The sequence below is a fragment of the Pleurodeles waltl genome, chromosome 5 (genome assembly GCF_031143425.1).
Source record: "Pleurodeles waltl isolate 20211129_DDA chromosome 5, aPleWal1.hap1.20221129, whole genome shotgun sequence".
Lineage (NCBI taxonomy): Eukaryota > Metazoa > Chordata > Amphibia > Caudata > Salamandridae > Pleurodeles > Pleurodeles waltl.
The window spans coordinates 733583981-733606016 of NC_090444.1; the positions used below are offsets into that span (position 1 = coordinate 733583981).

At 42.3% G+C, this 22036-nt stretch overlaps 1 protein-coding gene across 4 annotated transcripts in view; it reads left to right on the forward strand.

The window, feature by feature from the left end:
* The window catches only part of BIRC6 (baculoviral IAP repeat containing 6), a 1722273-nt gene that overhangs the window by 166323 nt on the left and 1533914 nt on the right, over window positions 1-22036 (forward strand). For all 4 annotated transcript variants that reach the window (XM_069234691.1, XM_069234693.1, XM_069234692.1 and 1 more), the window contains exons 7-10: window positions 1915-2137; window positions 2214-2374; window positions 15477-15529; window positions 20023-21408. In XM_069234691.1, the coding sequence (XP_069090792.1) occupies window positions 1915-2137; window positions 2214-2374; window positions 15477-15529; window positions 20023-21408 (1823 nt within the window). The remainder of the gene's footprint in view (window positions 1-1914; window positions 2138-2213; window positions 2375-15476; window positions 15530-20022; window positions 21409-22036) is intronic.

Below are 22036 nucleotides of genomic sequence, written 5' to 3' on the forward strand. Positions count from 1 at the left end.
TCACAGTCAGCCCACGCCCATGGCATTTTAATATATGACACGACAGAACACATCCTTCTGGTCACATACTCTGTAAGTCTTTGTTGCAGGTGAGGAACCCAATTATTTCATGTGGTTCTAAAGTAATGGACTCGGTGTATAACTTTGTTAGATTAGCTACGAGCTTGCTCTTATAGCAGTCTCCTTCGGGTACATAATAGGCTTTGGCAATTTGTCTTCCATATGCTGCACATTCTTCTCCTGTTTGCACTTCAGTTTGGGGAACAAACGTTGTGTATTTTTTTTTTAGCTTTTTGTGTATCTTGGAGGCTACCTTGTGCTCAGAAGTCTTGGTGAGCAGATTATTCTTGAGGGGTGAAGTTCTACGCAACTCCTCCCCTGACTTAAAACACTGTTGCAATCCATGATGTAACTGGAGGTACCGAAACAATTCTCTTATATCATTACACACTCATGAAATTACATTTGTTCCCCATACATCCAGACTGTTATATTTGTTTGCAGTCTCAGTGTCTTATTTGTGGTCGATAACTAACCCTTTTATTAGGGTACTCAACCACAAGGGAATAGGGGAAGGCAGTTCAAACAATGATGGAGGAATCCTCTACTCCTCCAGTTTGTCTGGCCCTACTCAATTTTGGTTCTTTGTGTGATTGGAAAACCAGTTCAATTTTGAATATAAAACTAGATAACACCTGTCTATATTGGGAAGGGATATCCTACTGTTATTAACCCCTTTATGTACTGCTGGCACCATCCAACACATAGTATGTAAGCTAACCTATTGATGTGAAGAAACTTTCGGGGAGCTAATATGACTTAGTCTGTATAACTTTTCAAAGTTTAGCAAGCCCAGTAGTTTTGAACAGTGGCATCTCTAGCTAGAAGAACATAGTGATATGTGCCCCCATCCCCTCAGGTCCCTACTAATAAAAAGGTTCCCACTGGCTGCTCCAGATTGCAGTCCTAAAATCAAATTATTGTTAAATACATACCCTCATAAGTACAGTGCTCTGTATTGCTTGTAAATGGAGAAGCATACTGCGTTGTTAACCACTACACATTCCGGAGATCCTGCATGGACTTAATTTTTGAATCCAAAATGCGTCCATATACATAGAAGGTCTCCCAAAAGTTTCTTAATGGATTCATCACGGTCCACTCATACAACAAAATGCCATCTGCATGTAATGCAATTCTGTTCTCCAAGCCCAGCATATTTGGATTTCCTAAACTGAGTAACATCTTTACCTCATCTGCCCTTCACCTGTTACTCATTTCTAGCATGGGGGTCAGAAACACCTCCACAACCCTTTACAACTTTACCACGTCCTCTTTGAATTCTTCACAATCTATTTTGCCAACTTCCGGACCATTTAGTTGTCTCTGCAGTCCTGAACTCACTTCCCTGTCAATGGCTATCTTTTTGCTTTCAAGTTTTTTAATATACGTTTCCTTCCTTTCTCTGATACCAAGTAGATTGCCTGTGCTGTAGACGTCCCACAGCTTAGCTCTGACCATCACACCATTTTCTTGAAAACAAGTTACGTCACCCAAGCTGTTCATATTTGGAGGCTCTTGAAATTCCCACATGTCCAAGCACCAATCCTCTGCCTTGTTCTCCGTGCATTTTCACCTCGCAAATGGGAAATGGTCAGACATCGGCTTTGTAATATAATGTATGGTACTAGATCATCTGGTAAACAGATTGTTACAGGTACGTAATGTTTTCTAAAGTCTGTAAAGTAGACTCATTGCTCAGAGGTGATATTGATTGAGCTGTGTTATTATAGGAGTAGTTTGCTTTTGTACGGTTTTACACCTTGTCATGTAGTGTCTCATTATTGCCCATAACGTTGCCATGCTACGAGAACTAATTGTTGACACATTGTCTTGCTTCTTTGAATGCATTAGGTCAGAACATGAAAGGCATTCCCCCAACTGTCCGTTTGTGAAAGGTGAACACACACAGAATGTTCCTCTTTCTGTTACACTAGCAACATGTCCTGCACAGTTCCCCTGCACAGATGGCTCGGACAGGATATCCTGCTTTGGAGTTGGAAGCTGTCCTCATTTTTTAGCAGCCGCAACGAAACGAGGAAAGATCTGCATATGGGATATTTCCAAACTTATGAAGGTATTTACATTTTTATCAAGTTAAGTGTAGAATCCATTTTAGGCCTTGTGCATGATGTTTTTTTTTTTTTATTTAGGTGCACTTAAAATTTGAGATAAATGCCTATGATCCAGCAATTGTACAACAACTACTATTGCCTGGAGAGCCGAGCACAGGAATTGAAGCAAGGAGGCCAACGCTTGCATGGCTAGAAGAATCTTCAAGCTGCTCAGATATACCTAAATTGGAAGGAGACAGGTAAACATTTTTTAAGAGTAGTAACATTCTATGTATTGAGTTTTATACACCCCTTTTTCTATTTACAAAGCTTTGTTAATGTGTTGTGCCGGAAGATTTGTATTAATTTAATGAAATAAATCTTATTCATGTCTCTGAACACACTTTGAGTAAATACAGACTCATCAGCACATACACATTACATAGGATTGCATATACAATGAATATGAGAGACACTATGGCAATTAAGTGATTGAAAGGGGTCAAATGAATTGCTCTCTGTGCTACACTTTATTGTTTTTGCCAAACAAGTTTACAGTGAGTTTTTACTAGTAGACTTAGCATAAACATTCTGTTAAATCCTATTTTTTAATAACTTTTATATTTTTGTGGTGGAGTTGGTACAGCTTAACAAATAAGGTTAATCAAAAACCTGTGCAGGACTTATTACAACACTGAAGCTCAATAATGACTTAACAGTTGAACAGATATCAAATTCCCATTGTTTGAAGAAGATTACGTTATTCAACACTAGTTTATGTAAAGGTTTATATAAGAAGTTCCTCCCCTCCCAAGACAAACCCCTTCTCATAAATGTCTTGAAGGCCAATAAGCTCTATCACATACAAAAGCTGAAACCTCTCACTGCATATATATTCCTTATTTTCTTCCACTATAATGATGTTGGTAGGATGGTCTAACTTCAAAGTGTGGGCTATATTGCGTTTAATGGGCAAAAGTAAATGTATAAGTAACCCACCCCTTAAACTTGTAAGCAAATAGCTGCTATCATTGCCCACGTCACTTTTGGCTGGATTTCAAGAGACATTGACCCTTGTGGTCAAAGTCCCCCCCCTTGTGTTCGTGGACCGTGGGTTAGCCCCAGGAAGACCCCCGTTGACTAGATCTGCATTCTCAGCATCTTGTATTACTTGCATCGGGCCACTACATTGTTGTTCATGGCAGTTTGCTCATAGAGCCTGGAACTGTACTTTTGACTGCTTTGAATGCAAGATAACTGTCCTGCTAGGCCTTGTTGGCTCCTGTGATTTGCTCCCTGCCAGAGTTGGTCGCCCAAAGCATGGTGGTGTACCTCAACACAACTTTTAAAAAAAAGTTTTCAAAGTAATCGCTTAGCACAGAAGTTAACCTCTGCTTGTTTGCATTTTAAGTGAAAAGTAGTGATCTACGATTTGCTTAATAATTTATATCTGTGGAACCCTCCAGTGGTTTTTGTTCATTTTGGTGTCTAAACATTTGTAAAAATAAGATCTGTTTTTATAAATTGGTGTCAGATTTCCTATATGTCGCAATTCTTTCTTATTAAGTTGTTATGGTACTTATAAATGGTTTGCACTTGTTCATTTGTTAAAGCCTGACTTCTCAAAGTTTCAAATGTTTGAAGGCAATTTGTTTCTAACCACAGCCTCAAAACACTCTCTAGGAAGGGTGTGCAACAATCTGAATCTACTGCAAGTAGTTCCATTCCTAAGAGACACCTTTACAAACAATCACAGATGCATCTCTAACAGGATGGAGTGATCATCTATGGGTTCAGGGGCAATGGGCAGTACAGGCGGGAACATAGCTCCATAAGCCATATAGAGCTGAGAGTAGTTCATCTAGCTCTAAAACCTTTTGTATCTTCCCTACAGACTGGCAAATCTGACACCACCATGCATTACGTAAAAAGTAAAGTCAGAGGCTCTAGCTACGAAAAGGGCAGGTAGTTTGCCATTCAGCTGTGGCCAGGGATCAGTCATTAAGTGACATGACAGGGAGTTTTTTGATGTAACTAGAACATCATGTGGTAGCACATTCTCCTTTACGCTTATTATTTTCCATTGAAATGACCCCTGTCTTTGCACAGACATACATTTATGCTGATAAAGCTACATAGCACACAAATAATATGTGGTAACTGTTTCTTTAAATATTTATCATTTGTGCATCATCAAGCAAAGTGTCTTGATTTGTTTTGATCATATTAAAATCATTTTCCAGCAGCACACTTCAGAATTACAAAAAAGAGCTTTATTTTGTTATTTCTTAATTACTGAATGCTTACAGTTCAGTTAGCTATTTACATTTTGTTGTGTGCTACAGAAAAACATCCTACAGCCTCTCCTTTCACCTTTCCTGTACTCCCGGAAGATTGTCACATAATTCATTTTAAAGAAATTCCTCTCACTGTACAGTCGGAAGAAGGAAAAAAAAACACCAAAACACCCTTTTAAAATAAGCTTTAATATGTCAGACGGCATAGCCTAACATTTTACCTCTGTCTTTGAAGCACTGCTAATATGACAAGCTAAACACAGAATTTAAAGGCATAACTATTTATATGGCATAACTATTTTATTTATGAGAGTCTGACCCACCAGAGATCGGCTATTGACCCACACGTGGGTCCTGCACAGTACCTTTGAAGGGTAGAGAAAACCTGTAGACCTCTTCATATCGTACCAAAACAGTAAATGGTCAGATTTCACATCCAGGCTACCATAAGTGAGACCACTGCGCAATGCCGTTTTAAGGAAATATTCAGGAGATGTTGTAAATGCCTTTCCTCCTATACTTTTAATCCCTTCTGTAATAGTAAAACTAAGTAAGTTTCCTGATCCTAATATCATTGGACTACGTGAGGCAACGGTCATACCCAGACCATCTGGCTGCACAGGAGACCCAAACTTCTGATTACACTTGAGGGCAAATTAATCACCCAAACCTCATATTGTTGAATTTGGCAGTATGGCTCCTGAAGTCAGACACCATGGTCATTTGAAACTTCCTCCGGCATGCATGGAAATCTTGAGTGTAGTTAAACGTTCTTCTACAATAACCTGTTATTGCATGAAATATAAAGGATTCTGTTTATGATGCCAGAGAAGTGGGCATGATAAATTTTCACGTCAAGAGGACATTATTATTCTTTATCTTCTGCGTGGAGCTCAGTTCAAGCTGCTGAGTGTATATATAAAGGTTAATTTAGCAGTGATTACAGCTTATAGAAAATCACTGAATAACATTGAAGGCACTAAGCCCTCCTGCACATTAAATACTATACCGCTCAATTTGCAGTGGATGACACATTCATTCGTCTCCAACATTGAGGGCACCAAGGCAGTCTTGCACACCAAAGATTATACCCCTCGAGTTGCAGTGGGTGACACATTCATCCGTCTCCAGCATCTTCTAAGAATTTCCCATTTTATGACATAACTACTTTCCTTCATGTCTTGGGGAGTAGTTTGGGAAAATTGCATGTTATTATCCACTTTGGGGAACATTTTTGTTTAAGAAGCTGCAACATAATGCACCTTCCAAGGCACTTTTTTGTCCTTAGCTTAAGTTATTAGTAATGAAGGTTTTCCTCACACTGTTGGCAAGAAGTCTGCAATCTCATACCTTCAATAAAATGACACACCAAATCAAAGTTTCCTTGATAGTCTCACAACTAAAGACTTTGCATATTGTTTCCATTCAGAAAGCCCTGTTGTAACTCATGTGCCCCTCGCCTTGCTGCATTCTTGTTTCTTCCCCCACTACCGCCAAGCCATGGGAAAACAGGAATATTTCTAGTCAACACTTAACATTCCCTGTAGGGCTTCTTTACTTTCTGAAATCATCCATTTCGTAAGTCCCCTGATTTCTTGTATCCCTAAATTATCAAATCTGTTTTCCCCCTCTTTGGTACCTCATCTTAATCTAATACATATTGAATGAAAGTGCCTCTTTTTGGCATAGTTACTTCCTACTTTTTGCCTGGTTTCTTATGTGATTTAGTCTGAAAGTGCCTTGGTTCCTACTAACCAAGACCCTAGTTTCAGATCTCTTTCCCTAAACTGTAGTGACCCCAAGGGTCAGTAGCCTATTGGCTACTACCCTACAAACCCCTAGTGCCCCTAAATTCAGTTTTTAGGGGAGCCCCCGGCACCAGAAAAGCAGATCCCGATGACCTAAGAAAACCAAGGACAAAGAAGAGCCACAAGAGCAGAAGGAAAAAAAAAAAAAAGTGCCAACCCACCCGGCCTGTCTGCATCCCTCGTCTAAAGCTGCACCAAGGTCGATTTGTCCTGCAGCTGTGACTCAAGAAACATGGGAGGACTTCCTGCCTTCAAGAAAGACTCAAGACCTCCTGTGTACAGTGGACCTGTTCTCCAGCAAATGCCAAAAGAAGGGACTCTGAAGCCTCTGGGACTGGCAAAACCTGACATCTGAAGTCACCACTGCACCCACTGTCTCTGACCAACGTTGAAGTGGACGACAGGTGCCAACAAGGTTCCCCTGCCTCGAGAGTCCCAATCTATTGTGGTTTCACCCCTCCTGGACTCCGCGATGACGCCTGCAGCCTCTCCACCTCGGCCACTCCCATAAAGAAAATCCAACACCTAAGGACTCCTGCACCTGTCACCCCTGAGCCATGGAGAAGAGGACCAAAGGTGCCTACATAGGCCCGAGCATCGTCAAGTCTGAGCTCCGCTGTTGGTTCAGCCTGACTGGCCTCCTGGCCACAACCTGCAGCCTCTTTTTGATCTCCATAGAAATGCATTGGGCACCTGATGCTGTTTGGCACCCTGCCGCACCCATGCTGCACCCATGCTGCTTGTGGTGTACTGCTAGTGCTGCCTTGGACTTTGCCCACTACTCACCTTAACTCCTGGAGATTGGTCTTGTAAGTCGCTGTGGTCTGTGTTTGTAGAACTTGTTTTTCCTCCCACAGAATAATACTGTAGAACTCTGAAATTGCACTGTGAAAATAATTCCTGTTTAAAAATGTACTTACCTCAACGATTTTTCTGCGATGCCTAAACATATATGAAGATAATTGCTATTTTTATAAATTGGTGTGGATCTCCTTTGTGAGTCGTATGTCTCATTTATTGACAGTTGTGTGTATTTGTGGATGTTTTGCACTCCTCTTTGTTAAGTCTAAGGCTGCTCGACCACGCTTTCCCTACATAGAGCCCTTTGGGATTGCATAGCAAGCCCTATCCCCTAACTGGGTAACCCCTGGACCTTTTACACAGTATTCACATACCACATAAAAGGTCAGCTGATCCTTTTTCATTCACCACCTTATCTTGCTGCTGCTCTATTAAAAAAAAAAAAAAAAAAAAAATCCTCATACATCTCATGTTTATCAGGCTCATGCTACTTGTCTTCTAATCTTATTGACTCCCTTCAGCAGCCTTCCTAACCCGCTGCTCTACTGAGTCACTTGATACAGTGTCAGCTTTCATCACCCCTGCTCACCACAGCTACCTCCTATTCTCATCTTCCTTGTTCATTTAGCTGTACCTGATAAATTCAGCTGCTCAGTACTGTTCAACTCGCTGTCCTCCCATGATCCAAATTCTTGCTCTGTTTAGTCTCCTGTAGCACTGATCAGTTCCGCTCCCTTTAAAGGTGGGCATTTAAAGCATCATATTTGATCCCCTCTTGTTCTCGCTCTGCATTTTCCTCAATGATAGTTCTTTCCTCCTTTGGTTTCTGTTATAACATATATGCAGATGACACCCAGTTCTCTTTTGCCTCCCTCAGTTGCCAACTGAAATCTTTACATGTTAGGCACACATGCCTGTGCGCCAGCATGCCTTGAGTAACCTTGAAATTCTCTACTTTCCTGCGTCCTTTAACCTGCCCCTTTCTTACTTCCTCTCTTCCCTTTTTCCGTACTCCCTGATACCACTGGTGAAATAATCACTACTTCCCTTAGCTCCAGAAACTGTGGCATGTGTTATCTACCCTGTGAGGCAGCAAGGGCTCAATTCACAAACTGCATTTTGTAGTGCTTAAAGTAGCAATACAAAAGTACTACTCGCATACTACAAAATGCAGTTCACATAGCTACATCTGGAGACCTCTGCACTGCCTATCGTTATTGTGCAAAGATCACCACCACAGTGACCGAGATCTCCGCATCCTTTGCTATAAGGATTAATGATAAATGTGGGAGGGACCTGGGAGTGGTTGGAAAATGGGTAAACAGGTCTTAAAAAAACCATAAAACCATAAAACTTTTACTGGACCTACTGGACCTGCAGGTCGAGTAGCTTGAACAATCTACTTGACCTAACTGTAATGTACTTGACCCGGAAACCTATCTCAAATTGTGTGATCCTATGCAAATATTGTATTTTACAGTCACCATTTCTTCATTCTCACATATGAGTGCACGTTCAAATATGTGAGCTCAGCATTTCTGCTGTTAAAAAGTCCTCATTTGTTTGATGAAATACACTTAACGTTTGCTCCATGTATAATAAAAATTTAGGGCACATATAGGATACACATGAGCCATGCATGACTGGCACCTTAGTTTACTAATAGCTTTGCCATCAGGGCAGGAGTGTTTCTCAGGCTATGTTTAAAACAGTCACTTTTAATAAGTATATATTACTAAAGCATGATGTGGTATCTCACTGTCATTTACAGACAGTAAATTTCCAAGAAATGTCCAAAAACTTTCCTACTAACTTGCAGCTTTACTGATAAAACTATGTAGTGTATTAACAATAAACTGTGAAAATTAGGTTTCAGCAAAAATATTTATCATTTGCACATCACCAAGTAAAGTGTTCTGACTTTTTTCATCCTATTAAAAAATTATTTTCATCACACAAGTGCAAAACAATTGTCTTTTACAGCTACTGAAATACATTTTGAAATGTTTCTTAAGTTGACTTAGTTATCTAAATGTTGTGTGTTAGGAAAGTCCTGATACCCACAGCCTTTCATTTCACACAGGTCAGACAGTTCACCTTACAAAATCCTGGAACTGTGCAGTCACTAAGAAAAGTATGTGCATTTCAAGAACACAAACTGACTTTTGATCTTAGTCTCTGAACACACAGCAAATGTGGCAAGAATAAGATTTAAAGGCATCTTAATTGCTAATTCAGTTTCTGTCTGAAAAGAAAATGTGTTCTTTGTCCACTTACCAAAAGGGGCAAGTAAGTTCCAAAAATAGCTCTACCTCATAAAAAATGACTCGCCATAGTGAGTGTTTGAGTAGATTTTTGGAGCCCTGGTATAATTACTATTCAGTGGGGAGGATTTGGGGACATTTGCCAAGGGATTTTGAAATGACATGTTAATTCAAAACACACCCACAGAAGAGGAAGACAATTGTGGTTCACAAAATGCAAGTTACTACAACCTTAATGGTGTAAAATCGGGCTCAGATGTACTCCAAGCCAGCCTCGGTGTAAGTCAAGCACCACCCATAGCCAACCACTATTATTGTGATACACTGTTTTCCAAGGAAGTGCATCAACTAATGCTAAATTCATTAAATTAGTTTGACATTTATAACTGTCTGTATTCACTTTATACAATTTTTAAATATTACATTTTATTATTTTTCCCTATAGTGTCCCAGGGGAGAGCTCCACCAACAGGTGAAAACGTAATAGTTAATGAAAACTTGTAACTTACACTTAGTTGTAAATCCCCATCCAGAAATGGATGACTGAGCTCATCATCTTTGGAAACACCACCTCAGCCTTGGGTGACTCCTGGTGGCCCACTTCTCTTAGCGCCCCCCCTGGACTGACTGGGCACTCCCGCAACTGAGGAATCATCCTCGACGACTCCCTATCTATGACCTGCTGGTAAACTCAGTCACTTCGTCCTGCTGGCACACACACTGCAAACTTTGGAAAATCTTCAGATGGATCCCAGCAGACTGCCACAGGGCAGTCACCCACGCTTTTAGTCACAAGCAAGCTCGACTACGGCCAGCGCCCTCTAAGCCAGCACCTCGACTAGAAACATTAAAAAAACTACATCTCATCCAGAACGCCGCCGCCAGACTAATCCTGTACCTCCCACTTCAAGAGCTTATCTCACAAAACCTGCGGACCCTCCACTGACTTCCGGTCGAGAAACGAATCACCTTCAAGCTACTCACCCACACGTACAGGGCCATACAAGACCATACACAACGCAGGACCAGCCTACCTGAACCACCGTGTCTCATTCCACACCCCCACCAGATCCCTCCGCTGTGCTCAGTTGGCCCTGGCCACCATTCCTCGCATTCGTAAAACCGCTGTCAGAGGACGATCCTTCATCTACATCGTTGCAAAGAGCTGGAACAACCTCCCCCTTCACCTCAGCCAACGCCTATTGCTCACCATCTTCTGGAAGAGTCTCAAGACGTGGCTCTTCGGATGAGGCACCCTCCCCCCAGCGCCTTGGAAGCCTCATGGGTGAGTAGCCGCGCTTTACAAAAACTGATTGATTGATTGAATAGCAGAACAGTGGACTGAGGGGGGATTTTTTCCTGTCTGGAAAATGCCTTCTCTTTTTGTGAAGTGCCCTTCCTGTGGGAAGAAGAAGGCTCAGTCTGATCCACACTCTGTCTGCATTGTGTGTTTGCCTCAGAATCACTGCCCTGACACCTGCAGACATTGTAAAAACATGTCTAAAAGGACTCTGAAGGACAGAGAGAAGATACGACTTCATGGGCTTCACGAGAGGCAGAAAACATCATCCTCTTCTCTTCCCAGACATTCTACAAGCCATTCTCATGAGCGACAGGCTAGATCAATGTCAGCTGGTAAGAAAATACCTGATTGTTCTCCGTCTACGTCATCGCTGCTGCCATCGCATCATCGGACCTTATCGCCGTCGACTCCGACCCGACCGGCGTCGAAGGATACGATGTCGAAAGCTCATCTCTCTCATCAGGACAGATCTCCATCGACGGCAACCCACTGATTGACGTCAAGCCAACACCGGAGTACTCCTATGCTGTCGAAGGCGTTATAACCCTCGATGGCATGGAAGATGACGTCTAGGTCACCGCATCGTGCGGAGCAGAGACTTCCGTCGTCAGCGGCCCATCACTTGACGGCGAAGCATACGACGTCGAGTCGTACACATGGAAAGGACCATCAGTCGCCGTCGAGGCGCTCTATGTCGAGACCTGAGCAGTCTATGATACATTCTGGGCCTCCTTCGACATCGGTACACCGATCGACATCGAGACAGATACCGCCTGTCTCTCAAGGAGAAGAGCGTCGGCAACCACCGGCCGACAAGAATATCACTCCACCAAGTCCAGTGGTCTCTTAAAGGAGTGGATCGTCCAGACGGTCAAGGGCCTCATCGCCAGGGCACATCTCGCCCATAAACCTATTGCCTAGGTGGTTGGAGAGCCTTAACAAGGCGCCGGCTTCTCCAGACTCTCAGTACTCAAGCATGTACTCACCACCAGTGTCACTACCGAGGACGCCAACGGCGCATACAGAGCGGGCTCGCTCTGTCTCGCCAGTCTGTCCCTAGACCTCGATGCACTCCCACAAGATCTCGGAGCAGGTCACGCTCCCAGAGGAGGTCTAGGTCAAGGTCGCACCATCAGCGAAGGACCTCTTCTTGGTCCACATCGTCGAGGTCTTCCATAAGAGGTTACTCCCCGACTCTGACAGACTCTCCACCAGCTAGAGTTTCCCTGGTGGATAATATAACAACTTTCAATGAGGTGCTGCTCAGGGGAGCACAAAAGCTTAACATTGATGTCCCGGAACCTTCAACTTCCTCATCAGTGATCTTCAAAACCTTGCAGCACAGAACAGCTTCCAGGAAGTTGTTTCCACTTGTGCATGGTCTCCTCCAGCCCAACCATGGAGACGTTTCTGACACCAGCAAGCCTGCGTTCAGCTCCTGCTAGGGTCCTGAAAAAGTACAAGGCCCCGGATCAGGATCCTTTATTTCTCAGGGCTGATCCACCACCAGACTCAGTCATATTAGCCGCAGCCCGCAAGATGCATTCAGAGGCTTCATCGTCAACTGCACCGCCAGACAAGGAGAGCAGACATCTGGACTCTCTGGGTAGGAAGATGTGTGGCACAGCGTTGTCGATGATGAAGGTCTCCAGTGCCTCAGCACTCCTGGGCAGAAATGATCGATCCCTCTGGGACTCGCTAAACAGATTTGCGGAAAAGCTGCCTAGGGAGGACAGGCAGGACTTCCAGGAGATCCTTCAAGAAGGGAGTTTGGTCGCCAATCAAATCATCAGCGCAGCTGCAGATGGTGCGGACTTGGCGGCCCATGGATACGCGCATGGGGTTTGAGGAAGACGATCTTTCTGGCTGAGGCTCACAGGGTTAAAGCAAGAGGCGCAACAGCGTATCATGAACCTTCCGTTTAACAAAAACTCGTTATTTGGTGCCCACACGGATGATGAGATGGCACGTATGAAGGCGGAGGTAAACACAATGAGGGCAGTTGGTCTGGAAAGAAGGAAAGATTTCAGAAGGCGGTATAGACGTTACAACAGGTGCCCGTTACAACAGAGGGTTCAAACCCCTCATTGGTCCCAGAGACCGCAACAGAAGCAAGGGCGTCCTCTCTTCCAGTCTCGCAAGGTCACAAGAGACCGAGGATCAAGCAGGCCTCCGCAGTCTACCCCCAAAACCCCGCCAAGCAATGAGGGTTCACTTCCCTTAATTCTGTCCACCGCTCCAGTTGGGGGAAGTATCACAGAGTTCGCTCACGAGTGGCATGGCATAACAAGAGACAAATGGGTGCTGAACATTGTAGAGAATGGATACTCTCTTCTTTTCCGACACCCTCCACCTCATTTACCACCAAACAGGTCAAAGCCTGCTCACATGAACTTACTACACAAAGAAGTTCGCATCCTGTTAGAGAAAAGAGCGATAGAAAAGGTGCCAGCTGCTCAAAGTGGAAAAGGAGTATACTCCCGATATTTTCTAGTAGCAAAAAAGGGTCGGGAAGGAGTCTTCAGACCTATTCTAGACTTGAGGCTGCTCAACAAGTTCATCCGGAAACAAAAATTCAGAATGCTGGCTCTTCATCAGATTTTTCCCTCAGCTGCATCGAGGAGACTGGATGTGCTCCATAGATCTGCAAGATGCGTATTTTCATATTCCGATTGTGCCCAAACATCGAAAATTCCTTCGGTTTATGATAGCCTCTCAACACTATCAGTTCAGGGTGCTGCCTTTCGGCCTCAAATCTGCCCCTCGTGCATTCTCCAAGTGTGTAGCAACTGTAGCGGCACATTTAAGGAAGCAGAAAATCTTCATTTATCCATACCTAGACGATTGGCTACTGAAAGCCCCCTCTCTGGAACAGGCGAAAAAACATCTAAGCATGGTCCTCAGTGTTTTCCGCTCTCTAGGTCTGCAAGTCAACTTCCAAAAGTCCACTCTCATCCCAACTCAAACCCTCCACTACCTGGGGGCGATACTGAATACAGAGCTAGAAAAAGTGTATCCTTCGGAGGAACGACTATCATCAATAAGGAGGAAGGGTCACAATCTTCTTGGTTCCCCTGCGCCTACAGCCCATCAGGTAACATCTCTGTTGGGCTCCATGGCCTCGTGCATTTTCATTGTCCTGAATGCCAGACTGCATATGAGACCTCTTCAAGAGACTCTAGAAGAGCAGTGGAATCAATACACAGGCCAATGGGAGGACAGGATACTTATTCCTATCGGAGTACGGCAATCATTGCAATGGTGGACGCGCAGACATCTCCTGTCAGTAGGGGTTCAGTTTCACCAACCAATTCCTTCCGACACTCTGGTAACGGATGCATCACTGCAGGGCTGGGGGGGCTCACCTGGGTTACCTTCAAGCTCAGCGCTTGTGGTCCAGCAAAGAGAAGACTTACCATATCAACCTGCTGGAGCTCAGAGCGGTTCATCTGGCTCTGAAATCATTTGCACCATCGATTCAGGGAAAGTCTCTGCTGGTGCAGACGGACAATACAATGACAACATATTATCTGAACAAACAAGGGGGTACGAGATCCCGCCTCCTGTCTCGGGAGTCTCAAACCATTTGGCACTGGCTGATAGCGAGAGGAATGTCTCTTACAGCGATCCACCTCCCAGGGCAACAAAACGTAGAGGCAGATTTCCTAAGCAGAACCCTCGCGGACGCCCACGACTGGGTTCTTCATGACGAGGTCGTCGCAGACATCTTCTTTCAGTGGGGTCAGCCTCAGTTAGATCTGTTTGCAGACTAAGTAAACAAAAAATGCCCATACTTCGCGTCCAGGTTCTTCTGTCCGGGGACTCGAGGGAACGCCCTGTTGATAGACTGGTCAGGGACATTTCTCTATGCTTTTCCACCGATCCCCCTGATACCAGCGGTAATAAACTCTACAGATCCAACACCAGAATGATACTCATAGCCCCGCAATGGCCTTGACAATTCTGGTACACAGATCTTCTCAACTTGTCAGAGCAGCCGCACAAGAGGCTGCTGTGCAGACCGGATCTCCTTTGCAGGCTAGGAGGCAAGATTCTTCACCCCAACCTTCCCTCTCTGTGCTTGACGGCAAGGCTCCTGAATTCCTGTAGTATGGGCATCTAGGGCTCTCGCAGGAATGTATGAACATTTTAAAGGAGTCCAGAAGGCCGTCCACGCGACGGTCCTACGCGTTCAGAGAACTGTCAGAAAAGAACTATGTATTTTTTCTTTGTTCTAGCTATCTACTTTTTTTTAAATGTGTATGTATTTGTGTTCTTCCTGTTGTTTTCCTTCATTAGCTGAGTGGGAAAGACTTGGGTAGCTGTTAAAAAGTCCTTAAGTAGGCTAATGACGTTGCTGGGACTACATGAATGAAATAATTGATGACAGAAAACCTAGGGCAACTTTAGAGAAAATTTAAGACCATTAATACAGGTTTACGTCAGGTCACTGTGGTCTACAATGACACTGCAGGAAATAATTTGTGAAACAAGGTATAAATTGATCATTTTACATGGGTAGAGTAAATGAATGTGAATGTAGCAGCGTCTTTATTGAAGACCACAGACTATTCAGGGTTGTTCCATTTGAAACCATTACAGCTGTAATTGTAAAAATATCTTTAGTGGCCAAATGTTCACAAAGATATTCTGACAGAAAAGACAATTAGTTGATTATTTCCAATGCTACTTCTTTGAATCGGTGCAAAGTTTTTCCATTGAAGGCTTCTAAGGTAAATTTGCATGACTGGAATCCGACATGGTTTGTTTTGTGTTTGACATGGATGCAGCATTTGTTTTTCTACATTCTTACTGCAGCACTATTGATGTGTAATACATATTTTAATGTAAACATATTTGAGATGTAATTTTATTTCTTTTTTTGCCAGTGATGATTTATTGGAAGACTCAGACAGTGAGGAACACTCTGATTCTGTCACAGGTGGGTGAAAAATCTAGGAAATTTTTGATAAATGTAACAGACAATTTAGCCGCTGATAAAGGGCTGAATGAAAAAAAATCCAATTTAATATTTCAAGGCAGATTTTCCTTTAAAAGAAAGACCTCATCCTTAATGTTAAGCATTCAGAGCAACCTTTGTGTGAAACCAAAAAACATTATCCTTATTGTCTTTGTACCAAATGTCAGCATAAGACTTGGCCAACTTTTTTGACTGAAGAAATTAGGTGATAGACTTAGGGCTATATTCACTTAGGCCTTAGGTTCACAAAGCACTATTATCTTAGACAGCCATGTCCCCTAGGCTGACATTTTTCCCAATTTGTCCTTCAGGAGTTTTTGATGTGACCCATCTACTGGAAGATATTGCTTTTTTTAACGCTCTCTCCTGTAGATAATCTAACTGCAGGTTCTTCACCGAACATTCTGCCTCCCCGTTCTGTGAACAGGGTTCTTTTATCTATTAAGAGTCCAACTTGAATTTCTGCACACTAGTCACAGTTGATCTGCATTTGGCTCCATGTCTTGTATCAGCATATCAGCACATATGGGTGGCGCCTATATAGGCCTATGTCAACCATTGTGAAACGACATAGAGCTTCCTGCTCAATCAGCTGGCACACAGTACTGCTGAAGATTTTCCAGATCCATCCTGACACCTTTGGGTATAGTCAAAAGTTGAGCAAGAGCGGTTAGATAGTCTCTACAAGAAGGAGCATAACAAATGTAGTTATCTTGTCATCAGCACTTAATGCAAATAGAAATGGCGAATGCAACTATATGCAAGACTGACTGATCTGACTTGATGTTTGAGTACAGTTTGAATGGAGATGGTAGCATTTACCTCGGAAAAATGGGCCATGCTGAGAAAAGAGGCATTAGCTTCAAGAAAACTGCCCTAATTAAGTCTGCCCCCCAGAGGAGAACATCAAGCTGTGGATGGGGGAGACTTTTTTTTCCCCTATCTTTCTGACACCATCACTGATGTATTTAAGGGATGTATAAGACGTTGGAACCACGCCCTGTTAGTGACAGGTTTCTGTTTTGAGACTTTAAAGTCTAAAGTGATAGTTGTTTTCAACAATTATTGCTAAAATACAAGCAGTGATATTGTGATTCCTTTGTTTGTATCTACAGTGCTTTAGTGTTTCTAGCTGAAACTGGCATGTGAATGCACATTCAGTTGTTTTTAGTCTGTCCCTGTTGTAATCTCTGTGGGCTTGTAACCACGTCCATTTCACGCCCATCACTTTCGTTGGTTTGTGTGCTTGCCTTTTAAAATTCGCTTGATTTCATTAGTGAAAGGCATGCATACTTCATGCCTTTACCGATGTTTAGCCCGCTTCGAGAGCACCGGCTAACTACTGAAACCGGCTAACTACTGAAAACATACGAGGCTCCATGTTTTCCGTATGATTTCTGGACCACTTTTTCACTGTCATAGGCAGCGCGATCTCGCTGGGCACTAATTGAGTATTTTTCATGGTTACCAGTATAATTCTATTGTTTATCCTAGTTCTCCTTCACGAATTCAAGGTTTTACACAGTGCTGGATTAAAAAACAAAAAAATATGCAGAGGTGAAACCGGACCGGTCTTTTTGTTCTGATTAGTCACCTTCACGCACATGGCGTGGTGCCTTAAATCAGCTCCCTTATGTGAAATTGCATTACTTTTCATTTTCAGTTTATGTTGCAAGAAAAGTCAGTTTAGGAGTTTACAACGCTAATAGCTCTCACTCGAGCAAACTCAAGACCCATTACATTGCAAATGCTTGTTATTTTTTGCTAACATTTGCTCTGTGTAATTCTTGTCGCATCCTCATTGCTCTTTCTGAAATTTGATTTCTCTTTATGTATAGTTATGTAACTTCTCATTGCCTATAATCGAGGTGATATTTTGTAATCATCATTTGTAATTAGTGTGGGTAAGTAAAGATTGGATTGTTTCATATGTTTTGCTATGTGCAACCTCTAGACCTCTTTGAAGATGTTCATTGAATGTGCTTAACCATTGAGTTTACATGTGCTTCAACAGTGTTATTTAATTGCTTTCTTTGCACCTGATATTATCTTGGATTGAAATATGGTAGCTTGTAGATAGAAATGTAGCACTTGGACCACTTTTTAAAGCAGTGTAGAAAATGGGGACTGTTTAACCTTTTCTCTATTCTAATGCAAAATTAAAGAGTTATTCTAGCCATGTAACATCACTTTTAAGGTAGGTTAATTGAAGGGTACAAGTTGTGCCTCAGTGATTAAACCTCTTTGGGACTGTGATGACGATGGTGATATCCTTATGCTTAGTTATCCCTTATACTTATTCATTTTCTGGTAGGATATGTTGGGTAATTTTATACTATTCAGTACCATGAGTCTGGTATAGTTTCACATACTTTCGTGAATCATCCATTCAGTACTTCATCTGGAAAAAGCCTTCTTGTTTTTTCATAACCAGTTTGTTTTGCTGTTTGAGGTACACCTTGTGAACTTGAGGAGGCTTTGATAGTGGCCCATTGTGCCAGTAGCAGGACGTTAAATGAGCAATTGAACTCTTTCTTTAACTTTTTTTTTTTAGGGGCTGAAGATACTCTTTAAGCATTGTAGTTTTTTTTTTTTTTTTTTTTAAATAAATCTTTTTATTTGTTTTTTGAGAGGTGCATACCACATCTGAACAGGATATATATAGTAGTAGTAGTATCTCTGCGAAGCAACCCGTTTATCAGAAACCAATACATCCAAACCACTCTCCTCCCCTCCTCCCTCCACCTACAGACACATACCTTTCACATACAAATCAGCCCATAAGCCATTTCCAATCCACAGGTGTCCCTTTCTCTTTGCCTCTTATTAAACCACCAGTCCCATCTTTTGCCCCAGTCTGTGCATCTTCAGCTATTGGGCTCCTGGACATCCAGTGAATAGTAGGTCTTCCAGGCCCCCCCAGATCTTCCCAAATTTCCTAGGGCAGCCTCTATTCACATATGTACCCTGCTCTGCCATCATAAATCCGTTTATTCCTCTTTGCCAGAGTTCCACCTCTGGCCCAGCCTCTGAACCCCATAATTGGGCAATATTCCTTTTAGCCACCTCCATCCGAAGGTTACATAAAAGGAGGTGAGCCTGGGACAGGTCCAAGTCATTGGGTATCCCCAGAAGAATTAATTTTGGTCTAGCGGGATCTGTTCCATCAGTACTCCTTGTAACTCCCCTCCACAAACCTTGCCCAGTAGTCCTGTATTCACCGGAGACATCCAGATAGTATGTATAAAGTCTCTTGCCCATCTCATGTAACTGCTATCTATCATGCTAGATCCTATGCAGGATCTTAAACTGGATCAGTCGCAGTCTTGACTGGATGGCCACCTCTTGTCGGAATATCAGTGCAGCTTCCCGATCCAGATCCTCCATTTGACCTAGATCAAGTTCCCATCTTCTGCGTAATTTAATTAAGGTGTTCAGCATATTATTGTTAATAGTCTTATACACCGTGGAAACAGCTTTGGAGGTTTGACTCTCCGTCAACAGCCTGCCTTCTAACGGGGAGTCTCTTTAAGCATTGTTTAACAAGACCACCACAGTATAATTTGCTTTTGTGAAATGAAGACGTTTGAGGCTTGTATAAGTTTAGAAATATCCAAAAGACTTTACTAAATTCCAACTATTGAGGATAGTGTGGTTGTGTAGAGGATGGTTATAGCAACCTGTTCCGCGACAAAAAGGATGCATCCTTCAAACACTGATAAACAGTAATAACAGAGAGTTTCAGTGAAGTATATGATCGAAAGTAGTCATTGTTTCTAAAATGTGAGTAGTTGTTTTGGTGGTGCTATCTATGGAAAAAGTGATAAACTGTGCTTCCGAATTGATTGTTGACACTGGTGGTGGGTCGGTCATTAAAACCAAAGTCTGGGAATATGAAATCTTAAATTACTTTCTCTAGCCATCCATGTGATGCAGTATGCCTAGGTTTACTCTTTCCATCAAACAGCACTTGATGTATAGGACATCAAAAAGGGTTACCTTTTTCATGGTCCCGTGGTTTACATCTGTTGTCTTTTGCCCTTAGCAGTTAATGTTGAGGTATTACAGGCAAATGTTTATTTCTTTGTAATTTCTTAAACAATTTTCTATTTTGAATGAAGTTATGACCTGAAGTAATATTAGTTAAAATGCTAAGTATTACTTCCTTGAATAATGATCTCTATAGTCTGAGAATCTTGGTGAATGGATAGATGAGTGACTAGTGAAATTATTAATCAGTATTTATTTGTTTTTAGATCAAAATGTCAGTGTTGTTTACTTGTCTTTGCATATTTAGACATAGCATATAAATGTTCTTTTCTTACTCCGGTTTTGCCATTTTGTCAGAGAATGACTTTAACCAATAAAGTGTAAACATTAAAATGCAAATTCATATGTGAGGATTGTTAATGAAAAATCCACCATTTATGTCGCACTTTATTTTTATTTTATAGGACATGCTTCTCAGAAAGAAACCATGGATGCCGTTTTAGACATCACTGCTCTAAGCATTCTTCAGCAGCCTGAGAAGCTTCAGTGGGAAATAGTTGCTAATGTTCTGGAAGATACTGTGAAAGATTTGGAAGAACTTGGGGCAAATCCTTCTTTGGCCAGTTGTAAGACTGAAAAAAAGGAAAAGCATCTGGAGCAGCACAACATTCCCTTCCCTTGTTTGCTAGCAGGTGGTTTTCTTGCATACAAGTCTCTCACTGCTTCTCCTATTAGCAGTAACTCTAGGAAATCATTGGATGCTTTAAGTAGGACTCAGGCTGAAACTACATCAGAGCAAGGCTCCATTGACAATGAATCTGGCACTAGTTCAGAACTCAATTCCCCTCTAGTAATGAGGACGTTGCCAATTCTGCTCCTTTATAGCATTAAAGAGAGCGAGGATAAAGCAGGAAAAATATTTTCTCAGATGAACAATATTATAAGCAAAAGTTTACATGATGATGGCTTCACAGTTCCCCAGATCATAGAAATGGAGCTAGACAGTCAGGAACAGTTGCTGTTGCAAGATCCCCCGGTAACGTACATTCAGCAGTTTGCTGAGGCAGCAGCTGGCCTGGTGTCTGTGGACTCAGACAAGTGGAGTTCTATAGTTCCCAAACCTGGGACTTTGGTTCAGTGCCTCCGGTTGCCAAAGCTCCCAGATGAGGAGAATCTGTGCGTTGATTCGGTTATCCCTTGCTTGGATGGTGTTCATTTGTTGGTAAGTTTACGGGCATGTCCGGCTGAGTCCCTAAGTGCAATAAATCAAGTTGAGGCCTTGAATAATTTAAATAAATTGAACTCTGCACTGTGTAGCAGGAGGAAAGATGAACTGGAAACCAATTTGTCTGTGGCGAATGGCACTAACATTAATTTGATTCAGACAGACTTACCAACAGATGCACAGACAACATTGTTCACTCAGTCTGAGCAGCCTATTGCTAGTGGTGGGTACCTGGTGCTTTATAAAATGAACTATACAACCAGGATAGTCACTTTGGAAGAGGAACCAGTCAAAATCCATCAGATCAAAGATCCGCAAGATACAATTACCTCATTGTTTTTGCTGCCACCAGACATACTGGATAACGGAGAAGATGATTCTGAGGAGCCTACAGAAGGTCAATTGTCCAACCCCAAGACTGATAAAGAAAAAAAATCTAATCTCTCTAACCTTGGGCACCTGGTAATAACCACTCAGGGTGGGTATGTAAAAGTGCTTGATGTTTCAAACTTCGAAATTCTCGGCAAAGTGGAGCCCCCCAAAAAAGAGGATACAGAGGAAATGGATCCATTTGTATCTGTGATATTCTGTTCAGGAACAGACCGGCTCTGTGCATGCACAAAGGGTAAGGCATTCTGCTTTTTGTATTAGGAAACATTAAGAAAGTGAATCATTGTCATCTGCTATTCAAGGTTAGCAAACGGATTCTTGTTTTCAGCTGTAGAAATGCAACTAAATAAGGCATTTTGAGTGCTACTTAAAGGTAAAAGCACACTGTTAGCCAAACACAGGTTCCCATTGACATCAGTGTTTTAGTTGTTCATGAAACAATTACACTCCATTGTGTTGTGGAGTAGCCTTATTTTTAATACTTTTCAAACCTGGTCATGTTAGTGCTACTATATTTAAGTACACAAAAAGGTGAAAGCTGATGCACCCTAGAGTATGCACTGACCTACGAAGCTTTAAAGATTACCTAATTGTACAGGTCTGTGGCAAATTCCTAGGAACATTAAACTGACTGCTCGAGGAAGCCTGTAATGTAGGGGTGTTAGTCTGGTGTACAGAGACTGTTGAGGAGTGTTGACAGAGATTTAGTAACAAATGAAGAACAATAGTTGAAGGAGCAAGAAGCTGTGGAGAAAGGCCTAGAAAATATGGAGAGGGGTAGGAGGCAAAAGGAGGTCAGCACTGCAGCATTCAGGAAAAAGTGCACATAGGAAAATCATCAGTGTCTGAGAAAGAGGAGTAAA